The 27,774-nt window shown below is 41.5% G+C and overlaps 2 protein-coding genes and 1 pseudogene across 2 annotated transcripts in view; all 3 read left to right on the forward strand.

The window, feature by feature from the left end:
- LOC146634559 (protein NLRC3-like) overlaps positions 1–27,774 on the forward strand; it is a 188,647-nt gene that overhangs the window by 38,501 nt on the left and 122,372 nt on the right. The gene's annotated exons all lie outside the window — the stretch shown is intronic.
- The window catches only part of LOC146634560 (protein NLRC3-like), a 92,353-nt gene that overhangs the window by 38,469 nt on the left and 26,110 nt on the right, over positions 1–27,774 (forward strand). Inside the window, exons 2-5 of the mRNA XM_085377361.1 lie at positions 25,579–25,710; positions 25,795–25,899; positions 26,788–26,866; positions 27,555–27,744. Of these exons, the coding sequence (XP_085233487.1) occupies positions 25,622–25,710; positions 25,795–25,899; positions 26,788–26,866; positions 27,555–27,744 (463 nt within the window). The 5' untranslated portion in view covers positions 25,579–25,621. The remainder of the gene's footprint in view (positions 1–25,578; positions 25,711–25,794; positions 25,900–26,787; positions 26,867–27,554; positions 27,745–27,774) is intronic.
- The window catches only part of LOC146634561 (NACHT, LRR and PYD domains-containing protein 12-like), a 133,801-nt pseudogene that overhangs the window by 32,209 nt on the left and 73,818 nt on the right, over positions 1–27,774 (forward strand).

The following is a 27,774-nucleotide window of genomic DNA, read 5'->3' on the forward strand; positions in this document are numbered from 1 at the left end:
TACAACTGAGATGTTTGCTGTAGTGGTGTGTTTGTTAAGAAGCATGCCAGCACACTGGTGAACTGACAGTCCCAGAATGCACCCGAGCCAGTGACTCGCCCCAGAACAAATGAAATTAATCATCTAGAAAGACAACCGTGATCAAAGACTAAGTAAAAGAGTAGGAAACAAAAGATAAGGAAAGGTACTGTGGGGTAGGAAAGAAAGGCCACAGCTCTGCAAAATGACCTCCAGCAGGCCACAAATAGGCACGTCTGTTCAAACGGTCAGATACTGACTCCATGAGGGTGGTATGAGGGCTCAACGTCCACAGGTGGGGGTTGTGCTTACAGCCCAACATCGTGCAGGATGTTTGGCATTTGCCAGAGAACACCAAGATTGGCAACTTTGCCACTGGCGCCCTGTGCTCTTCACAGATGAAAGCAAGTTCACACTAAGTACTTGTGACAGAGTCTGGAGACATATTGGAGAACCTTCTGCTGCCTGAAACATCCTCCAGCATGATGGTTGGGCAGTGGGTCACTAATGGTGTGGGGTGGCATTTCTTTGGGGGACCGCACAGCCCCCCGTGTGCTCGGCAGAGGTAGCCTGACTGCCATTAGGTGCTGAAATTAGATCCTCAGACCCCTTGTGAGACTATATGCTGGTGCGGGTGGCCCCGGGTTCCTCCTAATGCAAGACAGCGCTAGACCTCATGTCGCTGGAGTGTGTCAGCAGTTCCTGCAAGATGAAGGCATTGATGCTGTGGACTGGCCCGCCCATTCCCCAGATCTGAATCCATTTGAGGACATCTGGGACATCACGTCTCACTCCATCCACCAACTGCACCACAGACTGTCCAGGAGTTGGCAGATGCTTTAGTCCTGGAGTCTGGGAGGAGATCCATCAGGAGACCATCTGCCACTTCATCAGGAGCATGCCCAGGTGTTGTAGTGAGGTCATACAGGCATGTGGAGGCCACACAGACTACAGAGCCTCATTTTGACGTGTTTTAAGGACATTACATCAAACCAGATGAATGATTCTGTATTGCACTGATCAAGGAACCAACCCAATAGGAGCTAAAGGCATCCTCTTCACATTACTTCACTCAGTAAGTTTATACTATGTTTAATGTGCATTTTCTTCATCAGTTTAGAACATGACATGTTAGCCCTCCCTGGTTCTTTTTGGAGACAGATCCTGAGACAGCAGGCAGCTTTGGAGAACTCATGCCAGCTGTGGTCATTAAGGAATACTTTGATTTAATATTGATTTCATGACAACTATCCTCAGGCACATATTCCTGGATATACACAATGACACGAGTAAACTCCCATTTTAGAATCATGGCCTTCTTCGATCTGACTTACTGCCTCAGACTTTGGACCTGTGTCCCCAAAACTACAGAGAATCCATGACACTGGGTAAGAGGCCTTGATCATGTTATAAGCCCAATTTTTACCCAATTTTTACTCTTTAAGTGTGCGCGTGTGTGTGTGTGTGTGTGTGTGTGTGTGTGTGTGTGGGGGGGGGGGGGGGGGGGGGGGGGGATATGTGTGTATTCACATCATTTATGTTAATGAGAGTGTGGGGAGTGAGTTGGAGGGTGGGGTGGGCTCCTTTTAACTATGTAAAGCACGTTGTGCTACATTTTCTGTATGAAAAGTGCTTTATAAATAAAGACTGATTGATTGAGACTGATAAGTGAGAGAGAAATATTCAGATTATTTTATCTCTATTTTCCTCTAGAATAAGGATTGTACAGCTTTTAAACACTTATTTTGACAGGAAAACCGTTAATCAAATTGTATCTTTGGTATCTAATAATAATATTAACAATAAAAGTAATGTTACATATGCAATATGCACACAATAATGATGTGCAAACAAACAAGAATAATAGAAAAAAATGACAATTAAAAGAAAAAAATAATACCCTGTATATAAAAACCACATATGACCACGACTCCAAATGTGCAATTGTCACTGCATCTAAACATGACAGATGACATATTACAAACAGGTAGAAACGTATAATATACAACATGTTGTGAAACTGCTACTGGTGCAGTTAACTTTGCTTTAGTCTCCCATACACAGCACTGCTGACCCTAATCACCTCATACAAGATGTTACTTACTTTACGTGCAGTGCAGTGTATAATTTAGGTTGTGACATATGACAGTTTTTTAGGACGAAATATCTTAAGATATGTATAAAGCATGACATGAATATAGAATTCTATATTCATGTCATGCTTTATACACCTTCATTGTAATATAAATTAATCAAATTAAGTCAGAGAGTAATAATATATGTAGTAGACTAGTCCAAACTAGTCCATGCATTCATCTTTAGTAGGCTTGATTACTGTAACAGCATCTTTACAGGTCTACCTAAAAAATCAGTCAGACAACTACAGCTCATTCAGAACTCTGCTGCTCGAGTCCTCACTAAGACCAAAAAAGTGGACCACATCAGTCCAGCTCTGCGGTCTTTACACTGGCTGCCTGTCCGTCAGAGGATAGACTTTAAAGTTCTGATGCTGGTCTATAAAGCTCTGAATAGTTTAGGACCAAAATACATCAGTGACCTCCTGACCCAGTATGAACCTTCCAGATCCCTCAGGTCATCTGGATCCGGTCTTTTATCAGTTCCCAGAGTCAGAACCAGACACGGAGAAGCTGCATTCAGCTTTTATGCTCCTTATATCTGGAACAAACTCCCAGAAAGCCTCAGATCAGCTGAAACACTCAGTTTATTTAAATCCAGGTTGAAGACTCACCTGTTCTGAGCTGCATTTGAATAAAGCACCAAATCCACACTTTTAAGCTTAAATTTCAAAACTAACATTTTAACTACTGATTTTATCTATTGTTCTGATTTTATCTGTTCTGATTTTATATACTGTTTTGTTTGTTTGTTAATTAGTTAGTTTGTTTGTTTGCTTGTTTTAATCAATTTTAAATCATGCTTTTTATTTGTTTTTGTTTCTAATGTCTCTGTAAAGCACTTTGAATCACCTTGTTGTTGAATTGTGCTATACAAATAAACTTGCCTTGCCTGGCCTTGCCTAGATGTCAAGCAGGACCACAGCAGCAGCCACGATCCTTCAGAACCTGCTGGATGAGAGAGCACAGAAACTCCAGGGAAGAAGTTTAGTTAGTAACATGCATGAACTGCATTACTGAGACATGTGTGTTTACAGATGGAGGTGAGGGAGAGGGGGAGAGTTTTTATTTAAAAGGAGATGTGACTGCATCTTCAACCAATACTGAGCCTGCATAACCCTGAAAGAGACAGACAAAGGGGGGGGGGGCACTAACCCCCAGCAGTCTGGTCCTATGACAACTAAGGGCTGACCTGAACCAGCCCCAACTATAAGCTCTATAAAGAAGTAAAGTCTTACGCCAACTCTTAAAAGTGTTGACCATGTCCACCTCCAAAACTCATAATGAACTTTGGAGGTGGACAGCTATCAAGCTCCTGTAAAATTATGATATTATTTTATGCCATGTTATACCCCTAATTAAAGATTGTGAATTATTATGTAGTTTTAGTTTGCATTATTCTCCTGAATTAGAAGAAGCTGATAACTATTGCATTAGTTAAACTGATTTGCATTACATTAAATTGCTGACTTGTTGTGAATGAATGATATTGTTTTATGATGCATTATATTGCTGAGTTATAAGAAATACTGTTCGCAGAAGGTTATTGTCTAATTTGTCTGAGTAGAAGAGAACAGAGTGTGCTGGAGTTTTCTGCCCCATTTCAGCAGGAGCAGATAAACAGGGAGCCAAGGTCGTAGCTTAGGCGCTGTGTGAGAGAGAGCATGTGAATGTTTAGGCTTTTTATGATAAGGTGGAGGCACCAGAGGTTATAAAAGTTTGAGCAATGCTCCACCATTTTGAGATTTTGAGGCTGTCTGCATCAGTGTCCATCTCCCACGTGTGTGATCATTAAATCATCGTTTGACTCAACCCGGCCGGACCAGTGTTGTTATTGTGGTTTTTTCTCTTGTCTCCATCCCCAATATTTTGAACCTTAACAGCTTGGGGGCTCGTCCTGTGGTATTGGGGTGGAATTTAAAAGTTTGGACGGTCCGAGGTTGTCGAACGGACAGGCACGAGCCAGTGGTCTGATTTGAGTGGACAAAAGCCGGCTTATCTAAAGGTAAGGCACTACCTGTTGAATTATTTCCAAAATGTGCCAAATTGGATATGACTAAATTAAAGTCTACTCACTGAAATTACTGGTAGAGTGTCTGTTTTGATTTTGATGAGAATCACCGTGTGTTATGCAGTTAAAGTTGCTTAAGAATGTTTAATGAAGTTGAAGAAATATGAAACTGTTCTGGAGGTAACAGATATAATGTTGGGTTTGAGTCCCTGGATATTGAGCTGAAGGCTCAGGTAGTTTGGTAGGGAAATTAGGACAGAAACTGTTCTGGAGGAAACAGAGACTGGTTAATAGTTTTACAAATTAGGTCAGAAACTGTTCTGGAGGTAACAGATACTGTTTAATTGATATGTTAAAATTTGTCAAAATTGTTTAGGTGAAAATTGTTATAGGACGGCACTGGAAGATGCTAAGAAGCACATAGCCCGGAGGTTACGCTCCCTCCTGGCCGTGGACGCGCGGTCTTGACCTGTCGGCGAACAGGGGTAGTTCAGTTTGGCTTTAACTGTGGGGTACAGGGCATCCCGAAATAAGCTAGGAGTTAGAATCTCCTCACCGTTTAAATGGTGTGATGTGCTTTTTTGGACACAGTTAAATTGAGTTAGGGATTTTAGAAATCAGGCCATAGGCTGTTCTGGAGGAAACAGATACTGGTTAATTGATTACAAAAAAGTGAAGCTTTCTTCGGTTGGACCCGTTAACTTAAATTTGTCGAAATTTGTTAGGTGCTGAATCTGTCAGGCCTGTCAGTGATTGTAAATATAAGACGTCTTTGTAATATAAAATAGAAGAGTTTTGTCTGAGCTTTGTGTGACCCTGTGTGTGACGACAGCGCACTGCAGCGCTGCGAGCTATTTTTAGACGGTGTGTGAACATGCAAATGAGCTGTGACGCGCACAGAGGACTTTGCTTCCTGTTTAGCGTGTTTTTGAGTTTTATAATTTTGATTTGCAAACAATGATACATGCCTGTAAGTAAAACGCTGATTTTGCTGATTATGATACTACAAATAAGGTGTTGAATGACTAGGGTGTGAATGATGTTGGAGTTTAAAGCGGAAACTCAGAGAGGAGTGTGTTGGGAGACTGGCATGTAGTCTGCAGTGCAAAGGTGGGCGTCTTGCCTGCTAGTCTAATTAACAGTGATGAAAATGATATTAAATAAATCTCTCAGTGTGTTGATACAGGTGGCTATGGGGCTGGACCAACTGCCCCCACAAGCACGGCGGCCGAAGCAAAATTATAGTAATGGACACAAAATCAGCAAGAATCAGCAGCTGTGGAAAAGACAGCAGCTAGCAGAGAATTAAAGGAGAAATTAAGAGAAGTTTTACACATAAAATTGCGGCCAACAGACTTGTGGAGGTTGGGAAGGCGCCTGGAGCATCACAACAAGAAGGTGAAACAAAAACACACACAAGCAGAGAAATGTGAGAGAGAGGCACGTGCTAGAGAAATGCCTCGTTTGAGAAAAAACGTTAAATTAGCCCATGTACAAACGCACATACACGCAATGAAGAAACAGCTTACACCCATGAACACGTGAAGATTTTCCAGCAAGTTTAAAGCAGTGAAACTTAACATACACCCGCCGTTACACAATAAAGTTTATCCACTACTAACAAATAAACCCTCTGGGTTGCAGGACAACAACTTAACTTCAAAAAAAAAAAAAAAAAAAATCACAACCAGTGATAACACGACAAATTTAGTGGTTAATAAAAGTCAAACTGTGACATGTTTTCTTCTGATTGATTAATACAAGTGATTACTGAATGAAAGAAAATTCCATTTTTGTGCTTTAAACATGATCTTAAGAATTTTAACATGTACCTGTGTTGTCCTGTCAGCTTGGTGAGTTATGAGAGGATTATATGGTGAGAAAAAAAAAAAAAAAAAAAAAAAGGGGGTGTTACACTGTTATTTTCAATGTCAGCATTATTATTGTATGAGAATCATGCAACAAGCATTGCATCGATGATCATTTATTGAAGCTTTTGACCTTATACTAACATCTGTGTTCTTGTGATTGTTATAACTTCTGATGAATCTTCCATTTACAGGTGTTAGGATAATGATATAATTTTTCATTGCAGGTGTAACCATGATCATTTTTATACATATTGCAACTTGTTGCTCATTGTAGAGTTGTGCTCAAGTTAATAAGGGTTAAAAGCTACAGTCAGCGCGAATGTCTGACTGATCTATTGAGGGGAAAGGCTTCGAGCATAGAAGGCCGCACGCGCTTACAAAACACTGATATCATGTTATTCTTTGTGATCTTTTCTTAAATTATGTCTTTAAGGTTAGTTTAAATAGTGGCAGTTAATTAAACGAGATTTATTAAAATATTAAATACCTGAGTCAGAACGTTACACGCGGATCACCTTAAGAGTCTGGGAAACTTTGTAGCTGCCTAACTTTTTTTTTTTGAATGTTCTAGCTCCGTTGATTTGACACATTGGAATGTGTCAAAAAAGGGGGGGAAGGTTGAGCTTTAACATCAAACCAGGATTATTTGAACATTTTATAACTTCATTTGTGTCTTTAATAATTTAGGAATGGTAAAGCTTAAGCTAATAGCGGTCCGAGAAGACGGACCTTTTAGAGAATCAGTGAAAAAGCATAAACTATCACTTTCATGTTTAATCATTACTCATTGAAATGAACTGAATAGCGTTTAGAAGATTTGTTAATTTTTTGTCTTTTGTTAAAAAGAGGGGTTTCAATAATTTTCAGACACACCTTGCAAATGTGCTTATAACGAGTTGGCACTCGGCCTTTTGAAGGTCAGAAGCTTCGTTCGGCGTGACTGTCCGGACTGATAAAGTGTAAGAAATGCCTTGAGTGCGGAGGGCTAAATGCAAACATGCTTACACACACATAAGATATGATTAGAATAAGTCCCTGGGACATTCTGAATGTTTTAGACCAATTCTGAATCACTAGAAGGTCAGTAGATAATAACATTAGATTATTAGGGTTAGGAAGAGAGGTGTTTTGGTTTTCTGTCTCTTACAGAGAAAGGAACAGACACCAGACGAGGTCACAGAGATGCGAGGATCCTCCGTAGCAGAGTCAGACACAGTGACTGCCGAGACATCAACTGGGTCCAAGGGTCATGGCGTTTGGGCTCCAGCTAGTCACCACAAAAGGATGGATCCCATAAACACAGCAATAACCATGAAGGGGTTGGCGGAAATCCGGGAACACCAGACCAACGAAGTTCGAGAGGCTTTTGGGCAAAAAGGGGACACCTTCCTGTTCCTTTTTCTGGAGAATACACAGATCGTTGTTTGAAATCGGAGCAGAATAATCCCCTGATCTGTGTTACGACTGAAGGGTTGTCTAACCCCTAAGGTTGAAGAATTAAGAGCAGAGGATCACCCAACTGGACGACACTGGTAGCTGCAGCAATAAAATAAAGGTTAAGAGCTCTTCGGACAGAGGTTCTAGTCTACGTCTGAATGGTATAAGGGAACACCAAATAAAGCTGTGGGAGAACAGGGGAGTGTCATCTGGACCTGCTATCCTTGTAGTAATAGTTTGTCTTGCACCTGACTTGCGCAAACACAGAGGTCATCTTACATATGGTTCGCCCCTCAGGGGGACAAAGGACCTCAGGAGTGAGAAGAGATGAACCCGGCCACACTGGGCTACAGGGTGTTTGTGAGGTCATTATTCTAATGACCTCATCAGGGGGAATTGTAAAATTATGATATTATTTTATGCCATGTTATACCCCTAATTAAAGATTGTGAATTATTATGTAGTTTTAGTTTGCATTATTCTCCTGAATTAGAAGAAGCTGATAACTATTGCATTAGTTAAACTGATTTGCATTACATTAAATTGCTGACTTGTTGTGAATGAATGATATTGTTTTATGATGCATTATATTGCTGAGTTATAAGAAATACTGTTCGCAGAAGGTTATTGTCTAATTTGTCTGAGTAGAAGAGAACAGAGTGTGCTGGAGTTTTCTGCCCCATTTCAGCAGGAGCAGATAAACAGGGAGCCAAGGTCGTAGCTTAGGCGCTGTGTGAGAGAGAGCATGTGAATGTTTAGGCTTTTTATGATAAGGTGGAGGCACCAGAGGTTATAAAAGTTTGAGCAATGCTCCACCATTTTGAGATTTTGAGGCTGTCTGCATCAGTGTCCATCTCCCACGTGTGTGATCATTAAATCATCGTTTGACTCAACCCGGCCGGACCAGTGTTGTTATTGTGGTTTTTTCTCTTGTCTCCATCCCCAATATTTTGAACCTTAACACTCCTCACAGAGGAGCAGCTTGACAGCTAACAGCTCCCAATTTACTTTAGTCCAAATACATGAATTCTAGTGATGTGCGGATCGATCCTGAAATATCGATTCCTCCGATACCAGTCATTTATGTTCTAGAATCGATTCTCACATTAAAATATTGATATTTTAGTAATTTAGGGTAAATTTGCAGTTTATCATTAACAGGAACACAGTGGAAAGAAACTATATCATTCGGATTGTCTACATTCAAAGGAACTACTTCCTCTTCCGCCTTTCATAAGAAACTGTGCGAAATACGGCTGTATAAATGTCTCGCAGCCGCTGGCGTGCGCACTCACAACAATGGCTGAGCGTAATTGTGCAGACGTATTTTACCTCCACAAACAGCTGAGACGTGCAATACATGTGGCAAAAAAAGTGAGGTGTTGTGGCCATACTTGCCAACCTTGAGACCTCAGAATTAGGGAGACATTTAAAAGGGCTGTTGGGGTGGGGGGGTGATAAATACATTTTACAGTGTTTATTTATCGGATAAAATACGTTAAATGTCACCGTTATTATTGGCTGGCCGGAAACAGCGGGGGTGTCCAAATTCAGAGGCTGCTTCCACCTGAGGACCCGGCCTTCGCGGTCTAAAGAAAGCCGGGTAGTACATCATGAGCTCCCTCGGTGGAGTGAAACTCTGCCGTCTGCTCCTTGCTATCTAAAATATAACCGGGCGCTGACTTAAACTCTCGACCATCTCACACTTTCTTTAATCAGTTTTCTGTTTGACGTTTATTCAGCTGTGTGAAAACCCCGGAGGAACCCTCCCGAGGGATTAATAAAGTTAAATTTAATTTAATCTAATCTAATAACTTTAATCTCAGCCAAACCGATTTAGTCACGACCAAATAAAACACTGAAAAAGCCAAACAATAACATTTTTAAGTTATCAAAGTGACTTGTATATCATGTTTAACCCGAGTAGTGAAAGACCGCGGGGGTTTGATAACGATGTTTGGATCGGCTCAGATATTTGAAGTTTACACAGCTACATTCTCACCTGAAAATATGTTAAAAGGTTTTTTGTGACCCAGAAAGAGAAAGAAGAGTAATGTTAAAACTAAGTATCTGTCGCCATTGTTGGAAACTGGAATTGGCTTTGACTGCGCTATGAATTCTGCGATATGTTTTTTCAATTTTGTTGTCTGGGAGAAATTCGGGAGAATGGTGGATTTTCGGGAGGGGCACTGAAATTCGAGATTCTCCCGGAAAAATCGGGAGGGTTGGCATGTATGGTTGTGACAAAATCACTAACCTTGTCAAACCCCTTAGAGTAAATCATATCACAGAATATGACGTGTGTATGTTGAGGCGAACTGAAGAGGAGGACAGGGACAGGTGCTGCTAGGGCGAGACAGACGTCTCTCACGAGTCCTTTAGTCCTGCAGGCAGGCAAGGTGTTCAAACAGCGCACAACTTCAGTTTTTTTATTTCTATATGATGAACTCTGCATTATTAAGTGATAAGAACAAGAAATCTGATGTCCTGTAATCATTATGACGCTATAATTTGAGATACAATAAATAAAATAAGTTTTTGTACAAAGTATCGGTATCAGATCAGTATCGTCGATACCACCCTGAATATTACTTGGTATCAGATCGGAAAGAAAATCACTACTGGACTGGGACAAAAAATCCGCCCGGGCATTTTGACTAGTGACCGGCCCACCATGGTATTATCGGAAAAGCCATAAAGCCTTTATAATAAACTTAAACCTATACCATCCTCCCTATTCTGGTATTCTAAACAGTACTTAGCAAAAATATAAAACAACCTAATTTATAATCACATATACCTAACTAATAGGGTTAGTTAGGTATATAGGTATATGTTAATAGTTGAACCTGTAGAGCATGTTTTCTTGTGTGCGTTTTGATGTACTTAAAACCGCTTGTGCATGATCTAAATAATTTAGAGACTAAAGGAATGATCAATGATCACTTAAATGCATTTGTTATTGAGGATAAACTGGATGCTGTTGCACTGATCTGTGTAGATAATGTGGTGTATTATAGACCTTACAATGGGCAATTTTCAAATGACACTAATGACAAAATGTAGATTGTCCAATATTGTAGTTTTGTATATCTTTATGCGCTGTTTATTTGTGGTGTATCTGCTGTTTGAATGCAGAGTATTTTGAACACTGTCCTGTTGGGGTTTTTTTATGGGTAGAGTGTCTGTAGCTGTGAATACATTCTAATTAATTGTAGCAGTAGAGATATCAGAGATTAATGGGAGTTTATTGTAATCTGGCAGTATTGGTTAAATTTCTAAACACCAGGGCTAGTGTAAAGTGCTACCAACACTATTTGGTGTAAATTTTTAACACTTAACACCAGTGTAGAATATTGTTGACACTGGTCAGTGTTGGTTAGTGTTAATCTTTAACTCTGTACAGTGTTAAAATAACACTAGGTCATTGTTAAAAATATAACACTTTGAAAAGTGTTAATTTAACACTCAAAAGAGTGGGCACATATAGACACTTTTCTAGTGTTAAATTTAACACTCACAGTGTCAATTTTACACTGGCAATTTTGTTGTGTTGGACCAGCTGCACAGGAGAGGCGAAGAAGAGAGTGTCAGGGGAGATGTGCAACAGAAGCAGAGGGAACATTTTACAAGATGATAAATGGCAGATTTTAATGACAAGATTAAAAGAGACGTTCATCAGAGTTCAGCAACATTTCAGTTTCATTAAATTAAAGTTTTTAAACTACACAGATTTATTTTCTCATCTGATATAGTTATCATATTGAACATGCCAGTGACGGAAACAAGAATATAAAGAAAAAATAGTAAATATGTGTGTAATTAAACTGTTCCCGTGAACCTTAAATCATCCTTTAATATGTTATATTATGTTATGTTATGTTACAAACTTGAAGAAACACAGAAAAGATCATCAGAAATTAATCTAATCGGTTTTCAGCCTTCATTCATATTGAAATGTTGAAATCTTTCCTGCTAGACCTAAGTGCAGCGTTTGATACTGTTGGCCATGACATTTTATTACAGCTATTATTAAATGGAGAGTCATCTTCACACACAGCAAAGTTAATTATGAAGCTTTTTTACATAAAAGAATTCTAACTTCACAATTCATCACCATACAGGAACCAAACCGATTACGTGGGTACGGGTAAGTCCTCATCCTTAACCCATAGTGATTCTCGAGATCAACTCCTGGAGCCAGAAACCAGATCCTGACTGAAGAACCTGCTGAGCTCAGAAGTTTTACGACTGTGAACCAGAATACAGCTCTTTCCAAACCTTCCGTTTCCTCTGGAAGAATTGCTAAACTCAGATGGTTTCAGTAAAGGTATCGTCTCAAAGTTTGATCACACGCTGATGCTTTACTCGTCAGAAGAGTTGAGGGATGAGATGACAGCCTGGAAGGAAGATTGTGAAAGTGAAACATCAAACAAGTGATTGGAAAAGTTCTTGTGCTACATTTATGAACACATCTCAAATGAATCTAGCACAGATGGTTAATGAGGATATATGTGACAGCGCTGGAATTAATACATAGAATCTGTCACGTCCGCTGAGGAGACGTGTGGGGTTGGAGAATTAGGACACAAGATGCAGGCAGCTGAGATGCGAGTGAGTTTATTCATGAAGTGGAATACAAACAGAAATGGCAAAGGTGTGGACGGGAACTAAGAAAAACCTAAACTGGAGAAAGCTAACAAAACGCAGACCTGAAATGGCAAAGCAGGGAGACGCCGGTGGATGACACAGACTGAAGCAGGGACTTGACACAGATGACAGAGGGAGAGAACACAGACAAACCAGCAACTAACAGAGGCAAACACAAGGCTTAAATACACAGAGGGATAACAAGGGAATGAGACACAGAAAAGGAGAGCACAGCTGGGAGTAATTGACAAGACGAGACAGGGGAAGCAAAACTCAATGCATTTACATGGGACACAGACTTTCAAAGTAAAACAGGAAACAAAACAGACGCGGACTTGACTAGAAGGAACAGCAACCGTGGAACACAGAAGCAGAAACCAAAAGACTAGAAAAGATAAACAATGACAAAATCAAAGTTCAATAATGATAAAAAAAACAACAAAAAACTCAAAACACTGGGTCACTGACCCACGACCATGACAGAATCAAATATACCTGATAACGGTGGAAAGTGTTCACAAGCTAAAAGAACATTATTTCATTGTCTGTGGCAGTGTGGGGAAATTCCACAGCTGTGGAAGAGGCGGGAATGCTGAGTGGAAACATTCTCTCTAAGTGGATCTTATTGGATCCCAAACTTTTCCTGATGAGACTGAAAAACACAAAACACACCAGATTTTAAGCCGTATGCGTTTCACCTGTAATATGAGATAGTTACACAGAAATACTACACGTGAGGACTTTTAACATTTAATTTAATCTGTAAGGTAACATAAACATGGTAACATAAACGTTATGGTAACATACAAAAATACATACTGCAAATGATTTTTTTCCTCAAACAGCGCCTGTAACACGGCTGCCTTTAAGTATACGTATGTATCAGTAACACACAAATTACGTTGCTTATGGTTTTTTTACGGAACAGTGCACAAACAACATTACAACGTCTCTTAACAACCGATAAAAATATATACCGTATATATACACTACTTATCATTTTGATTGGTCTACTGTTACCAGGCAAAATGTTTTTGGCCGCATGAAAAAAAATATGCATTAGCCGCACTTCAGTATAAGCCACAGTGTTCACAGTGTGGGAAAAAGTAACGGCTTATGACCCGAAAACTACGGTACCTAGTCATCCAGGAAAAAACATAATGAAGCAGGTGGTTAATAAGATTATTTTTATATTTCATAGAAAGTGTGACTGTATTTATAGAGTGTAAACAGGAACTCACTGTGAATGTTTGCAGTACAAAATGTTTTGTTCGTCTGTGAAGGTTCTTAGTCATCCAGGTCATTGTAGTCAAAGGAGCTTGCAAAGAAAGGTGTCTGGACTTCTTTAAGTTGCTTAAAGATGTTTCACCTCTCATCCGAGAAGGTTCTTCACGTTTTGTTCCAAACAAAGTAAGCAGTCTGGGTGTGTCTGTATTAGAGGTATTAGATGTCTGTTCACTCTGGCAGATTCAACAAGGTTTCATGTTAACAAATGAACTTTACTCTGAACCAGCTTGACGTCAAACACACTGATGAGGGTCAGATGCTTCTGTAACACCGATGAAGCGCTAATGAATTAATACAGGCTAGGTATTGAGTGAAATATTTTGGTTATTATTAATCAGAAGATTTAGGAATGCTACTGGAGCTGATGGGCAGTAATTAATAAATACACACAACACAAAATGCTTTTGCAGGTACCATGTATTTAACCAAACCCCAAAGAAAAATAACAAGAAAAGAAAATATTAAATAATCACTCCTGCTGCAGCTATTCAATTAATCAAAAACCCAGTGGGGGTGCACAAAGACGACTAAGCAAATTCTTCTGGCTTATACCAAGCAATACAGATTCTCAAAAACAGCTCCCCATTAATAACACATGTTAACACTGATCCACACTGAAGTCCATGAGTTCTATTTGAATGTCCATGAGAGATGTCCAAGCGCTATTGTCCATAAATGCGGGGAATGGTGTGTATGATTGCGGAAATCAGTGTATCTGGAAAATGGGGACAGAGCGTAGTCTTTGATAGCTTCCTACCCAACCGGTGGAAGCTTCAATTGCAGAATGAGTCCTGCTCCTAGCCGTTCATTGGCTCGCCATCCTTTTTCATACCCCAAAAAAAGGTTCACCTGGCCAATTCCGGTCTGTTCAGTGCACAACAACACTATGGCTCTGGCTCACAGTAATCAGCATCTGCAACAGCTCTGTCACCTGGCTTGCCTTCACGCATCTCACGGGAGGAAGCCGGGACAGGCTTACTATGACCTACATGCCATCCGATTGGCTGAGCAAAGTCATGTGGTTGGAGTCATGTATTTGTGATGCGTTCAATGGCAGGAAATAAGTGCAGGAAATTACTCTGGGTTACACTTCAGTCAGATTAACATTAAATTATAAAACCAAAGATCTGTTTCTACACAGTAAAGTCTGCACATGATCAGGATCCAATAAAAATGTTGTACTGATTTTATTTGTCTAGTTTTTTCCTAGTTTCCAGAAACCTTTTGACGTACTGATTTATTTTAGTTTGAGAAAATGATTATGAGTCATTACTGAAAGCAGTGTTTGTTGTTTTTAAATCATAGGGTGGAGGGGTGGAACTCTGTTTCACATGTGTGAGCAAGAAAAATGAATCTGTGAAATGTGTAAAAGTCTGATTTGTGAAGCAGTTCATCTATAATTAAACTCAAAACACTTCAAGTTTTTCTAGTGGAGAGACGCGACAGAATGTTTTCTACATAAAACCAGAAAGAGCAGGCAGAGTAGGAGTTTTATCACAGCTGGACTGTGTTTGATTATGTTAGCTGGTATCACTCTCTTCACTGGAGAAAAAAGATGTGCAATATGCAGTTAAACTCAGGCGGCATCAAGAAGCAGATCAATCAGGCTTTGAGCGGAAAAGAAGGAAACTTATACGAGTCACTTCCTATTCACTGTGTTCTTTCTGGACAAATGAAATATGAATTAACTTTAGAAGAATTTTAGCCTTTTAATAATTTGTCATATCTAGTAGAGAGAAAAAAACAAGATTGACCCTCAAACTGGAACATCAGATTTCAGTGTTTACAGTTGGATGTTGGCGCTGTAGCAGAAAGAAGCTAAAGGTCACTTTAGTTTGTTTATGTTTACACAGCTGAAGGACATCAGGGTGAGGAGGATGGTCTCATGTTCTTACTCCTGATTATTCACAGTGTGCAAGATAGGTTGCCATGGTGATGATGAAAAGTGATCCCAATCAGAGATCTGAAGTCAGTCTGAACCACAAATACCTCTTCTTAGTTCTCATATATCATGATGATATTTAAATATGTCCACCTCTGTTAGATTTTGTATTGTTGATTGTCATTTATGCTTAGAAATATTTACTCAAATATGCTTAGAAGTGTATAATCAATTGTAGATTGAAAGAATGTCTCATCCTAAAGAGGTCTGTAAGAACTCTGTGTAGCTGAAGAGGGGGGTGCGTTCACTCCTCTGTACAGAGTGTGTTCTGGCATAGATCACACTCCCCCTTAGGAGAGGTCGTATTTTCTCTTGCTGACATATGATATAACAAACACACGTATATCTGTTTGAGTATAAGAGCCTTTTATTCTGCTAGACGCCTGGCACCAGCTAGCACCGGAGTCTTCACAGGGTCACATCTTGACCCCACACACACACACACACACACACACAGTATTCTTTGTTCACATGTATACCTATGTAAGATGTTATATGTTAATGACCCTATGCATATTCATGTAACCACAATAAAAGGAGTGCTGTGGGGACCTGGCTGAGAGTCTGACGGAGGCTAGGTGGTGGGACGACACTTGGCCCCAGCCAGATTTCCCTCATGCATGAGTAAACCAGCCTGCTTGTGTCTTGCTTTGCAGTGTAATTATATTGTCTTCAACGTTCCAGCGGATAGGTTCAAGCTACAAACCTATCAACCTCCACTGAAATCAAAGCTCAGTGTGAATGGAGCTTTCTCTGATTGCTGGCACTCTGCTGCTGATGCTGATTGCTGTTGATACCAACAGTGATGTGTTTACTCCAAATAAGTGCTTTTTATTTATATAGAGACACAGATGATAGAGAAACTCTGAATTGATTTCTTTATGGAATCATGTTTGTATGAGAGGTCAGAGGAGGCTTTATGAAATGAAGCTGTGTCTGTTTCCTGAACCTGTTGGTTTGTGAGAAATTTCATGGCAGAAGTTGAAGGAAGATGAATGAAGCAAGAAAGTAAAGAATATAATAATCCTGTGTCTTATGGAAGATTGGACTTCAGAGGAAATGGGAAGAAGGAAAGAAAAAGGGGAAAGAGACCCAAAAGAAACTTCACTTTTCACCTCAGTGTCTGGTTGTCAGCAGTTTAAAGGGTGTTGTTAAATAAACTGGGCTGTTGCTCCTGTTGAGCCCCTCCTACCTGTGCTGAGCTTCAGGTGGAGTCCCGCCTCCTTCTAGGAAGTAGCTCACCTGTGTGTCCGTGTTTAGTGTCCAGGTGTGGAGTTGAGCTTGTTGTTGGTGTGGGAAGAAACTGTAAGTTTGCTTTTTTTCCCCTCCTTTAAAAGTTTGACTGCTTTTTTCTGCTCTGTGATGTTTGGAGCAAATGTTCAGCTCTTATTTCCGGGCACACTTTGATCACTCTTGTGTTTGAAGACAAATCCACATGATTATAGATTATTGATTGACTGAATCCACACTGGCTATCAGTCAGTAACTCTGCACTGAAACATTTGTTACTGTGATGAACAGTTTAAGCTTATCTGTATGAAACTTTAGAGACTGATCATTGAGCTCATGGAATAATGTCCGTCCCTTCAACTGAAACCATCAGATAGTCAGTTTGTTGTTAAGAAGTCAACATTCAGGTTTTACTGAAGTGACAATGAAGAACAAGAAGCAGAGCAGCTCCAGCTTGGTTCAGGGTCACTGCAAGCAAAGAAAATAGAGAATAATAGATGGAAAAAAAACATCATTGTGATTCACAAACACACAAACATTTTCAGTATGTTTAAAATCCTGTATGTGATAATAATATCTGCACATGGAAGCTTATATCAGAAATAATGTGCAGAAATGTTTTCGAAAAGTATTTGAACTTGGCAGCTTTTTATTGTCTTCGTGTCGCTGTCATGTTCACTTAATAAGTGGATTTGGACTTTTCTTTTCTTTTTTTAGCACTTGAAGGTTTTAATCATTAATAGTTGATCAGAGTGTCTCTTGTTTGTCTCTCTATTTTGAGGTCCCAAGCCTTTGGACTTTTTTGTTAAATGCTTTGAAATTTTGTTCCTTTTCAATTGTTTTCAGTCTCAATAAATGCACACTTATTTCAGTTAGTTTTCCTGGATTAGGTTAACCTCTGCTAGCTAATGGCAACAATCTTATGTTAAATACATTTATATATTCCCTTAATGGCACATTTAGATGAACTGATAAATGTTAAACTTATGTTTGTTGTAATGAAGTATTCTTAGTGAATCATAAAGTTAAAGTCAGAGTAATGTCTCACAGCCTCAAACATTCATACCTCTTCCTCCATAATCAAAGAACGTGTAAGGTGCAGAACCGAAAACTTATAGATCTGCTTAAAATTAAAGACACATTAACTGTTCAGGAAGGCTATTAGCTGTTTTGTCCCTTTGAGACATTTTATTCCATGGATAAGATCGGAGACTCTTTAAATCATCAGTCTGTGGTCAGTTGTCAGTTCATTATTTTGTAAAAACACTGTGCTTTTAGAGCAGGTATAATCATGTAAAGGTTAACATCACTACACAAGATACAACAAGAAGCAAAGATAAAGACAAATAAACATGAATCAGTTTCCATTATCTGATATTAGAGTCCTTATATATCAGACACACAGTGAACTCAGCCTCTTGTAAGTTAGTTGGCAATTTTTAGGTGTAAAGGTCTGAACTACTTTAACAAGGATCAGATTATTGTCTCGAGGAGATCAGGTCTTAGTCTCTCTTTTCATGTTCATGGTCAGCAGAGGTGAAGACCTACAGAGCAGGAAGCAGACTGATCCTGACTTTTCATGTTTTCATTTAACAAAGAATCAGATTTATTAACAAAAACAGTAGAATGGGTTTAAAACAGAAAGAACAGAGTAGAATAAAGTTTTAATAACCTGGTAAATAGTCAGACAAACACATATTGTGACACACTCGGACATGAGGAAGTGTTCAGTTAAATATTCCTCTACTGACAGCTGATGATTGAGGTGTCACAGAAACTGATGGAGTTAATAGATCAGAACAGGATGTGAGACTTTTTAATTGACATAAAATAAATGTTATGTGTGATCTGGATTAATGTATCAATCAAATAAAGGGATGTGTGTTAGTCTTTATGCAGCTCTTTTAAATAACATGTTGTTACTGCTGATACTTGAGAGAGATCAAACTGTGCTGCAAACTGAAACTATGCTGCATGCAGTTTCTAGTTTTTCTAGTTTAAACTTCCATGAAGAATGTTTCCTTGGCTGTAAACACCAAACATAAAAAAAACATTTTTGTTTCTCATGAATATGATGGAAAACCGACGAGAACTAATGCTGACTTTAATGACCAGCTCAGGATCAGTGCTCCTTACCTGACTGTGTTCATAGTATAGACATCATAGGGATATTATAGAAATTGCTATAGTTTATTATATAGTTTTAGTAACATTTCTTTATGTCTGTGTCCCTGAATTAATTTAATTTTGTGAAGAATTTTGTCATGTCTGCAGATGAATTATGGTCTATTGATAAAGTCTATTAATTCTGATGGTATTATGGGTACTCTTGGTCTGCATTTCAGTTTTATGTTTAGCTACCTTCTCTCACCCCAGGTGGTCGCAGCAGATGGCCACGGCTCCCTGAGTCTGGTTCTGCTGGAGTTTTCTTCCTGTTAAGGTAAGTTGTTAGTACCTGTAGCACTGAAACAGTTCTAAGGAAAATAATAGGAATATTTCCCAAAACAGAGACATCCTGTACCCAATGTACACTCTAATCATTCTACTTAGAATTGTCTGTCTGTCTGTCTGTCTGTCTGTCAGTCAGTCAGTCAGTCATCGGTGGGCAAGAGACAAAAAACGTTGTTGGAATGCTTCTATGCAAGTAACCCTGGCGGAAGGGGGTACATGAATAGGATGAGGGACCTATGGATTCTTCGATACCCAACATCCACAATGACTAGTAGCTCAGTGTTCCAACCTTCGAAAGAAGGGACTGCTCTCACAGCCAGAGATTGACAAGGTACAACATAAATGTTACAGCAAGGTCAGGGGGGAGATATCACCACCCCCACCTGAGATTGGGTACAAAGCCCCAAGTGCAATAGGAGAAGGATCGTTGAGTGTGAGAGAAAAGAAAGGATCATGGCCAAGCTTGAAACCTGGATCCCCGTAGTTGCAGAAAGTTGCGACAAAGAAGGTGCATAAAAAATACAGCAAGCTGTCCATACCTGAGGCCTTGGAAACTGCCAAGCACTGCTGACTGCCGGCCAGCCGCTTGAGGAGGTACACCAGAGAGATAGAAGGCAGGAGAATAAACGAGCTGTTCTCCACAGAACCAGCAAAGGTGTACTCTCAGTGGCAAGGGAACAATAAGAGAACAGCACCACCAAGGCTGGAGACGGAGCAATACTGGAAGAGCATATGGGAGAAGGACGCAACCCATAATGGCAATGCTCAGTGGCTAGTGGATCTGAGGGCAGACCATAGCAACCTCCCTGAAAAGGGTCCAGTAACCATTACGGCCCCGATATGGTTCACGCCTACTGGCTGAAGAAGCTGACTGCACTCCATGAGCGTCTGGCAGCACAAATGAACCAGCTGCTAATTGACAAGAGACACCGGGAATGGCTAACCGAAGGTCGGACGGTCCTGATCCCCAAGGACCCCAAGAAGGGACCGGTCCCATCCAACTACCGACCAATAACCTGCCTCAGTACTACATGGAAGCTCCTGTCAGGCATCATATCGGCTAAGATGAACAGGCACATGGGTGAATACATGAGCGGGGCACAGAAAGGGATTGGAATACCAGAGGCGCAAAACACCAGCTACTGGTAGACAGGACAGTCAGCCGAGTTTGCAAGACCAGGCTGACCAACCTGTGCACTGCCTGGATTGATTACAAGAAGGCCTATGATTCAATGCCCCACACCTGGATCCTGGAATGCTTAGAATTGTACAAGATCAACAGGACCCTAAGAGCCTTCATCAGGAACTCAATGGGGATGTGGCGGACAACACTAGAGGCCAATTCAACAACAACAAGCCCATAGCACAAGTCACCATCAAGTGCGGGATCTACCAAGGAGATGATCTGTCCCCACTGCTGTTCTGCATAGGCCTGAACCCCCTCAGTGAGATCATTAACAAGACTGGCTACGGATACCGACTACGGAACGGAGCAGTTGTCAGCCACCTCCTGTACATGGATGACATCAAGCTGCTGTATGCCAAGAGTGAACGAGACATCGATTCACTGATCCACACTACCACGATATACAGCAATGACATCAGGATGTCATTCGGGCTGGAGAAGTGTAGTCAGATGATAACAAAGAGAGGGAAGGTAGTCAGAACGGAGGGGATCGAGCTACCAGAAGGCAACATAGACAGACAGTTACAAGTACCTGGGGATCCCGCAGGCAAATGGGAACCATGAAGAGGCCGCTAGGAAAGCTGCAACCACCAAGTACCTGCAGAGGGTCAGGCAAGTCCTGAGGAGTCAGCTGAATGGTAAGAACAAGATCCGGGCTATCAACACCTACGCCCTGCGTACCCAGCTGGTATAATAAGTTGGCCAAAGGAGGAGATAGAAGTCACTGACATAAAGACAAGAAAGCTCCTTACCATGCATGGAGGGTTTCACCCCAAGTCCAGCGCCCTGAGGCTGTACGCTAAGCGGAAGGAAGGGGGCCGGGGACTGGTGAGTGGTCAGCACCACAGTCCAGGATGAGACAACGAACATTCAAGAATACATTGGGAAGATGGCCCCAACTGACCGAGTGCTCAGTGAATACCTCAGGCAGCAGAAACCCAAGAAAGAGGAGGGAGACGAGGAACCATCATGGAAGGACAGGCACCTGCACGGTATGTACCACCGGCAGGTAGAGGAGGTGGCTGGTATCCAGAAATCCTACCAGTGGCTGGACAAAGCCGGACTGAAAGACAGCATAGAGGCACTAATCATGGCAGCACAAGAACAAGCTCTGAGTAAAGATCCATAGAGGCTGGGGTCTATCACACAAGGCAAGACCCCAGGTGCAGGCTGTGTAAAGATGCCCCTTAGACAATCCAGCACATAAAAGCAGGGTGCGAGATGCTAGTAGACAGGGCATACATGGAACGCCATAACCAAGTGGCCAGCATAGTATACAGAAACATCTGTGCCGAATATGGCCTGGAAGTTCCGGGGTCAAAATGGGAGATGCCCCCAAGGGTGGTGGAGAATGACCGAGCTAAGATCCTGTGGGACTTCCAGGTACAGACGGACAAAATGGTGGTGGCTAACCAACCGGACATAGTGGTGGTAGACAAACAGAAGAAGACGGCCGTAGTGATTGATGTAGCGGTTCCGAATGACAGCAACATCAGAAAGAAGGAACACGAGAAGCTGGAGAAATACCAAGGGCTCAGAGAAGAGCTCGAGAGGATGTGGAGGGTGAAGGTAATGGTGGTCCCCATGGTAATCTGAGCACTAGGTGCGGTGACTCCCAAGCTCCAGCAGATCCCGGGAACAACATCGGAGATCTCTGTCCAGAAGAGCGCAGTCCTGGGAACAGCTAAGATACTGCGCAGGACCCTCAATCTCCCATCTCTCTCTCTCTCTCTCTCTCTCTCTCTCTCTCTCTCTCTCTATCAGCCAGTTCATGAGAAACACCCAGGGTGGGCATGAGATTTTCTCCCTGCATAAAAATAATGGGTGGCTGAGTGGCTGACAAAACTGGAGGCTGAGTTACGGGCAGCGGGGACACTGGAGACTGAGCTACGGGCAGCGGGGACACTGGAGACTGAGCTACGGGCAGCGGGGATACTTGAGACTGGGCTAGTGGCAGCTGAAACACTGGAGACTGGGCTAGTGGCAGCTGAGCAGGGGACACTGGAGACTGGGCTAGTGACAGCTGACAGGGGACATTGGAGACTGGGCTAGTGGCAGCTGAGCAGCTAACTGAGCTAAAGTCTGCTGGGCAGCTGGCTGGGCAGCTGACTGGGCAGCTAACTGAGCTCGTGGCTGGGTAGTTAGCGACAGAGCTTCAGGCTGTGCTAGTGGACGAGAACCTGAAACACTGATAGGCAGAGGTGCAGGCTCAACTAGAACAGTTTGTGTGACACTAGTTTTACCAATTGAACCTGCAGGTGAGAAACAGTTCTTAGTCTTTACCCCAACCGCCCCAGTTATCATTATTATTGCTCCTGGCTCAGAAGTAGCAGAGGGAACACAGTCACTGGAATTCAAAGTGGCCGTGGAAAAGTCAGTCCTTGTAATGTCCGTTGCAGGTGGAGCAGAAAAACCACCGTCATTATTGTTATCTCCCACACAAAACACAGCCCCGGAATAAATAGTCCCATAGTCCGAAACAGAAAAATGGTCCTTTTTACTCACCACAGCCAGCTGTTCTGAAATCCTGGGGTCTGACTGTGGCGAGGGGCATCAACGGCGTGAGCGCCACTTCCTTTTCGAAGGCTGAACCGACGGGCCGTGCAGAACATCCTCCGTCGGGCCAGGCAGCGAAGCATTAGTTGCTGGGTGGGTGGTAGCAGTCGGGGGTGAAGGCGAAGCTCATTCAGAGTGAAATCCTGTGCGAGCGGGTGTAGTGTGATGAGCAGCCAGGGGAGACCGGAAACCAATCGCTGTAGCCGGTTAGCTACAGCTTAGTGAAATTCTTTCCTCTCGTGCTCCAGCCATAAGTTAATTAGCAGCTCCACCGAGTAGGTCACATCATCCTCGAACTCTTCAGACAGATTGAGTGCCGTGGGGTCCATGTGGCTGGTTCGTACTGTCATGGCTTGAGGGATGAACTGTGTAGAATTTAACAAAGGACCCAAGATGTGGATATTGCAGTGACGTGAGAGGGCTTTATTGAGACTGATTGATTAACGAACAAAAGGGGAGTGTGGGGAGAAGCACACACAAGGCTTAAATACACAGAGGGATAACGAGGGAATGAGACACAGAAGGAAGAACACAGCTGGGAGTAAATGACAAGACGAGACAGGTGAAGCAAAACTCAATGCACACAGACTTTCAAAGTAAAACAGGAAACATAACCGACGTGGACTTGACTAGTAGGAACAGCAACCATGGAACACAGAAACAGAAACCAAAAAACTAGAAAAGTACAATCAAAGTACAATAATGATACAAAAATTGACCCAGGACCAAAACACCAACAGTCTATTCCTTATTGTCGGTGGCGATCGTGGCTCAAGAGTTGGGAGTTCGCCTTGTAATCGGAAGGTTGCCAGTTCGAGCCCCGGCTTGGACAGTCTCGGTCGTTGTGTCCTTGGGCAAGACACTTCACCCGTTGCCTACTGGTGGTGGTCAGAGGGCCCGGTGGCGCCAGTGTCCGGCAGCCTCGCCTCTGTCAGTGCGCCCCAGGGTGGCTGTGGCTACAATGTAGCTTGCCATCACCAGTGTGTGAATGTGTGTGTGAATGGGTGGATGACTGGATATGTAAAGCGCTTTGGGGTCCTTAGGGACTAATAAAAGTGCTATATAAATACAGGCCATTTACCATTTACCATTATTATCTGTTGCAGTAGATATCTCTTCTACAAGTTCCATCACTGCCATCAAAATGGACCTTCTTGCTCTAAAATGGCTTTAGAAAAAGTTTGGGAACCACTGTCCTAAGTGATAACCAATATGGCATTGGTTATCACTTAGGACAGTGGTTCCCAAACTTTTTTTTGCTAGGTCCCCCTTTGTTTTACAAGAAAGTCATTATAAGAAGTCTTTGTGAACTAAAAATCAAGAATGTGGGATACTGTTTGTCTGTGATTTGGAGAGCCCAGTGCGTGTTCCTGACGCAGGGAAAACCAATTCTGCAGGAGAGACCTGCCTTGGCACTTGTGCAGGTGAAACCAAAGGGAAGATATGCTTCACCATATTTTATAGTCATTGGCTTTGAAGGAAGTTGCTTTGGAAACATATTTGGCGATGCTTCATCTTCTGTTTTGCATTTGTGTGACCGCCCCATCAAAAACCTGTCCATTAAGCTAGCAGTGTCCAAGACTTCTTTTTTTTTCTTCTTCATACCGCTCCCCCAGGGGGTGGGCCTCACACTTCGGGAACCTCTGATTTTGGAGATTATGCTTCTCTAAAAAAAAAAAAAAAAATCAAGGTTTGTTTCTTTAGCATATTTAGAACAACCTCAGTTGACTTGAGTAGTGCACCGGATAAACAAAATATGCTTCTAACAACTGACAGTGATTAAAAATACACTCAAATATACAATAAAATCAACAATAAATACATAAAAGCCTCAAATTAAAATTGCACATCATCAAACACAAATAGAGGTAAATGAGATTAAGAAGTTTGAACAATAAAAGAAAAAAATATCCTGCTCAACACAAGCTGAAAGTCAGTGAGAATAAGTAGGTTTTGAGGTTGTATTTATAGCTCTCACAGCTCATATGTGAAAGGACCGGTTTAAGGTGCCACCACAGAAAAAACTCCATTACTTCTGCTTTTGACCCAGATCTAAAAATGTCCAGGAACAGCTGTTTTATAGACCTGAGATGTATAACAGGTAGTGCAACAAAAGTAACAAGTAATGTGTAATACAGTAACGATTACTTTCCTTGAGTTGCAACCCCAACAGTGCACTTACTCTGACTCAGTCTGAGCAGTCAGACGACATATTTTTGGAGTGAACACAAGAAGGTGTGGCACACACACACACTGCTCTGTAGATGTCCAAACAATCTCACCCTCAACTTTCTAACTTTATCTCCAAAGCATTTGACTCTAGCTGCCCCTTCGGATGTACGCATTTCTTGTTGTCATGCTTGGTCCTCTGGTTGGCCACATTAATCCTGAACTCACAGACCCAGAGCGTTACTAGCTGGAAGAAGCTTCTCATTAGCAGTAAATCAGTGTGTGTGCAGTTTCAGCAGGAATAAATAGTGTGAAGCTTTTAACTCTGCTGATCCTCTTTGAATCATGGATCAGCTGAAATGTTTAAAATGTTTTTTACACGTGTTGGACTGACTGAAGCTTCCAGTCACAGTGAATCAGCGTGTGTCAGTGAATGCATCGTGTGTGCTTCATGGCTCCATCTAGTGGACTGATAGTAGAGCAGCTGATGGCAGCTTCCTCTGCCTCACACTGCTGTCTGACTGCATTCAGGTGACATTGAGATGAAGCGTGAAAGAAGCAGCTGATACAGCACACATGATGGAAAGGAGGATTTCAGTTGATGTGCACATGAATGATTTGTGTTTCCTCTGCAGGTGAAGGTAGAAAGTGTGTGTGAGCTGATGTGAATTGAGCAGCATGGATCAGTGTGCGGACAGAGAGGAGGGAGTCCCTCCCTCTAAAACCACTCTGTGTGGGGAACATGAGAGCCAGACCAAAGCTCAGAGGTGAGATGACCATCTCTAACTGTCCATTACTCTTCTCCATGTCACAGCTCAGCACTCACATCACTGCTCCATCATTATTCACAGGAACCCACCTGGACCTCCACCCAGCTCTGTGTCCTTACAGAGTGACCGGTCAAAGGGCATTGGTGAAGATTTTAAATCAGGCGTGTGTCCTTCTCCTGCAGAGAGGTAATGTGTGTGTAAATGTTGTTGTGCCTCAGTGTTTGTGAATAAATCCTCCATCATGTTTAATTTCAGCTTGGCTCTTTTTCACACATATTTCTGTTTTCATATATGAAGCGGTGTGTGTTGGTTTTTCCACAAGCACAACAGTCAGAGTGGAAAGAGTGGATGTTGTCGGAGGTGTTTGTGTAGTGAAGAGGCTGAGTGTCTGTAGGACTCCAGCTGCTCCAGCAGGTGTCTCCTTTGTACTTTGCTTCAAACACAGTGTAGGGAGGAGCTTCCACTCAGTGTTTCAGGTGTGAACTGGATCATACGTTGTGTAAGACATGCATTCTGGAACAGACATTGAAATCCTGTAAAAATCAGAAAAATAATTTTCAAATACTATAAAATCAATTTGACCCCATCAGTCACACCAGCAATATTTTAAAGTTATTGAAAGTCAGAATTAGTGACACATGAGACCTGAAGTTGAAATCTGAGTCAAAGAGCACTCCAAGGTCTCTTACTTTATGGCTTTAGTTCAGAGGAGATCAGTTTGTGTCTGGTTTCTGTTTCTGAGCTTTAGACCCTGGCTTGTCTTGACAGATTAGTTTAAAAAAGAAAGTCATCTGAGGATCAATATCTAAAACAGATATGAGACTTGTGTTCCAAACTCTTTGATTGCATTGCTGTTGAAATATGTATATATATTTTTTATATCAGTATGTTTTAAAAACGATTTTGACACTACAGAACAATAAAACAAAAAATGCCAGATGTCATATTGTCAGATTTAGAACCTTCTCAGAGCCAGGTGTGAGTGGGTTTTGTACGACACCAAGGACCAGCATCACCGTAGGTAGCTGGCTTTACTATTTTGTTGTATTATTCATGTTCTTCATGGTTCCACAGAGTGGATCAGGAGAGCTCAGAGGTTCCCAGTGGTCAGTCTGCCCAGCAGCATCAAACACACCTGGACTCCATATTTATGGTTTGTACATGTTCAACAACTTTTACACCTTTCACCATGTTCATGTCGTGGCTTGAGAAGCAGAGCCAGTTGTCCTTAAAAAAGAAAGTTGGTGGTCAGACCGCTGTCTTCTCTAATCAGCATGCTATAATACATGAGATTTTTACTTGATCGTTTTGGCCCTCAACATTAATGGTCTATATGAAAGTATTACTTTTCTAGTACAAGTGGTGGAAAAAATTGGGAGCACAACTCAACACTGTGTAAAACAAACCATAAAAATTGAAACTGGGCAGGCCGAAACAATGTTTCTGATTTTTTTTTTAATTATTATTTATTTTTTAACTATAGCCCAGAGTTTACATTTCACTGGAGGATTGTGGGTACAGTTTCATCTGTACCCTTAGCTCTTACTGTCGACAGTTACAATAATGATTGTGCTAGAGTATAAATATAATGTTGCTGGGGTAAACTAACACATCACCTTGACAACACCTGGATATCGGAGGTAATTATCCTCTTTTTAATACACATGTCTCTTTATCTCCTGAAAATTTGTCTACTATCACTGGTAGTTTTTTTTTTCTTCCCTTTTTTAAAATTTTTCCTTTGTTGTTCCTGGTTTTTGTGTTTTCTGCTTTGTTCTTTCATTGCCTAACCAATCAATGTTTATGGGTGATTAAGGTATTCATATAGAATTCTGTTCCAGGTGCTGGAGGACAACATCATCACATATGTGAAAAATGAATTGAAGAAAATCCAGAAGCTTTTAAACTCTGATTACCCAGAACAGTTAGAGGCAGGCGAGGAGAGGAGCAGTAGAGAGGCTTTTGTGAATATCACACTAGACTTCCTAAGGAAAATGAAGCACGATGAGATGGCTGACCTTCTAAAGAGCAGTAAGAGGATTTCACAGAGGATTTAAGATG

This window comes from Diplotaxodon limnothrissa, linkage group LG3 (genome assembly GCF_057381915.1).
Source record: "Diplotaxodon limnothrissa isolate DT_005_m linkage group LG3, D_limnothrissa_male_GT1.1, whole genome shotgun sequence".
Taxonomy (NCBI): Eukaryota; Metazoa; Chordata; class Actinopteri; order Cichliformes; family Cichlidae; genus Diplotaxodon; species Diplotaxodon limnothrissa.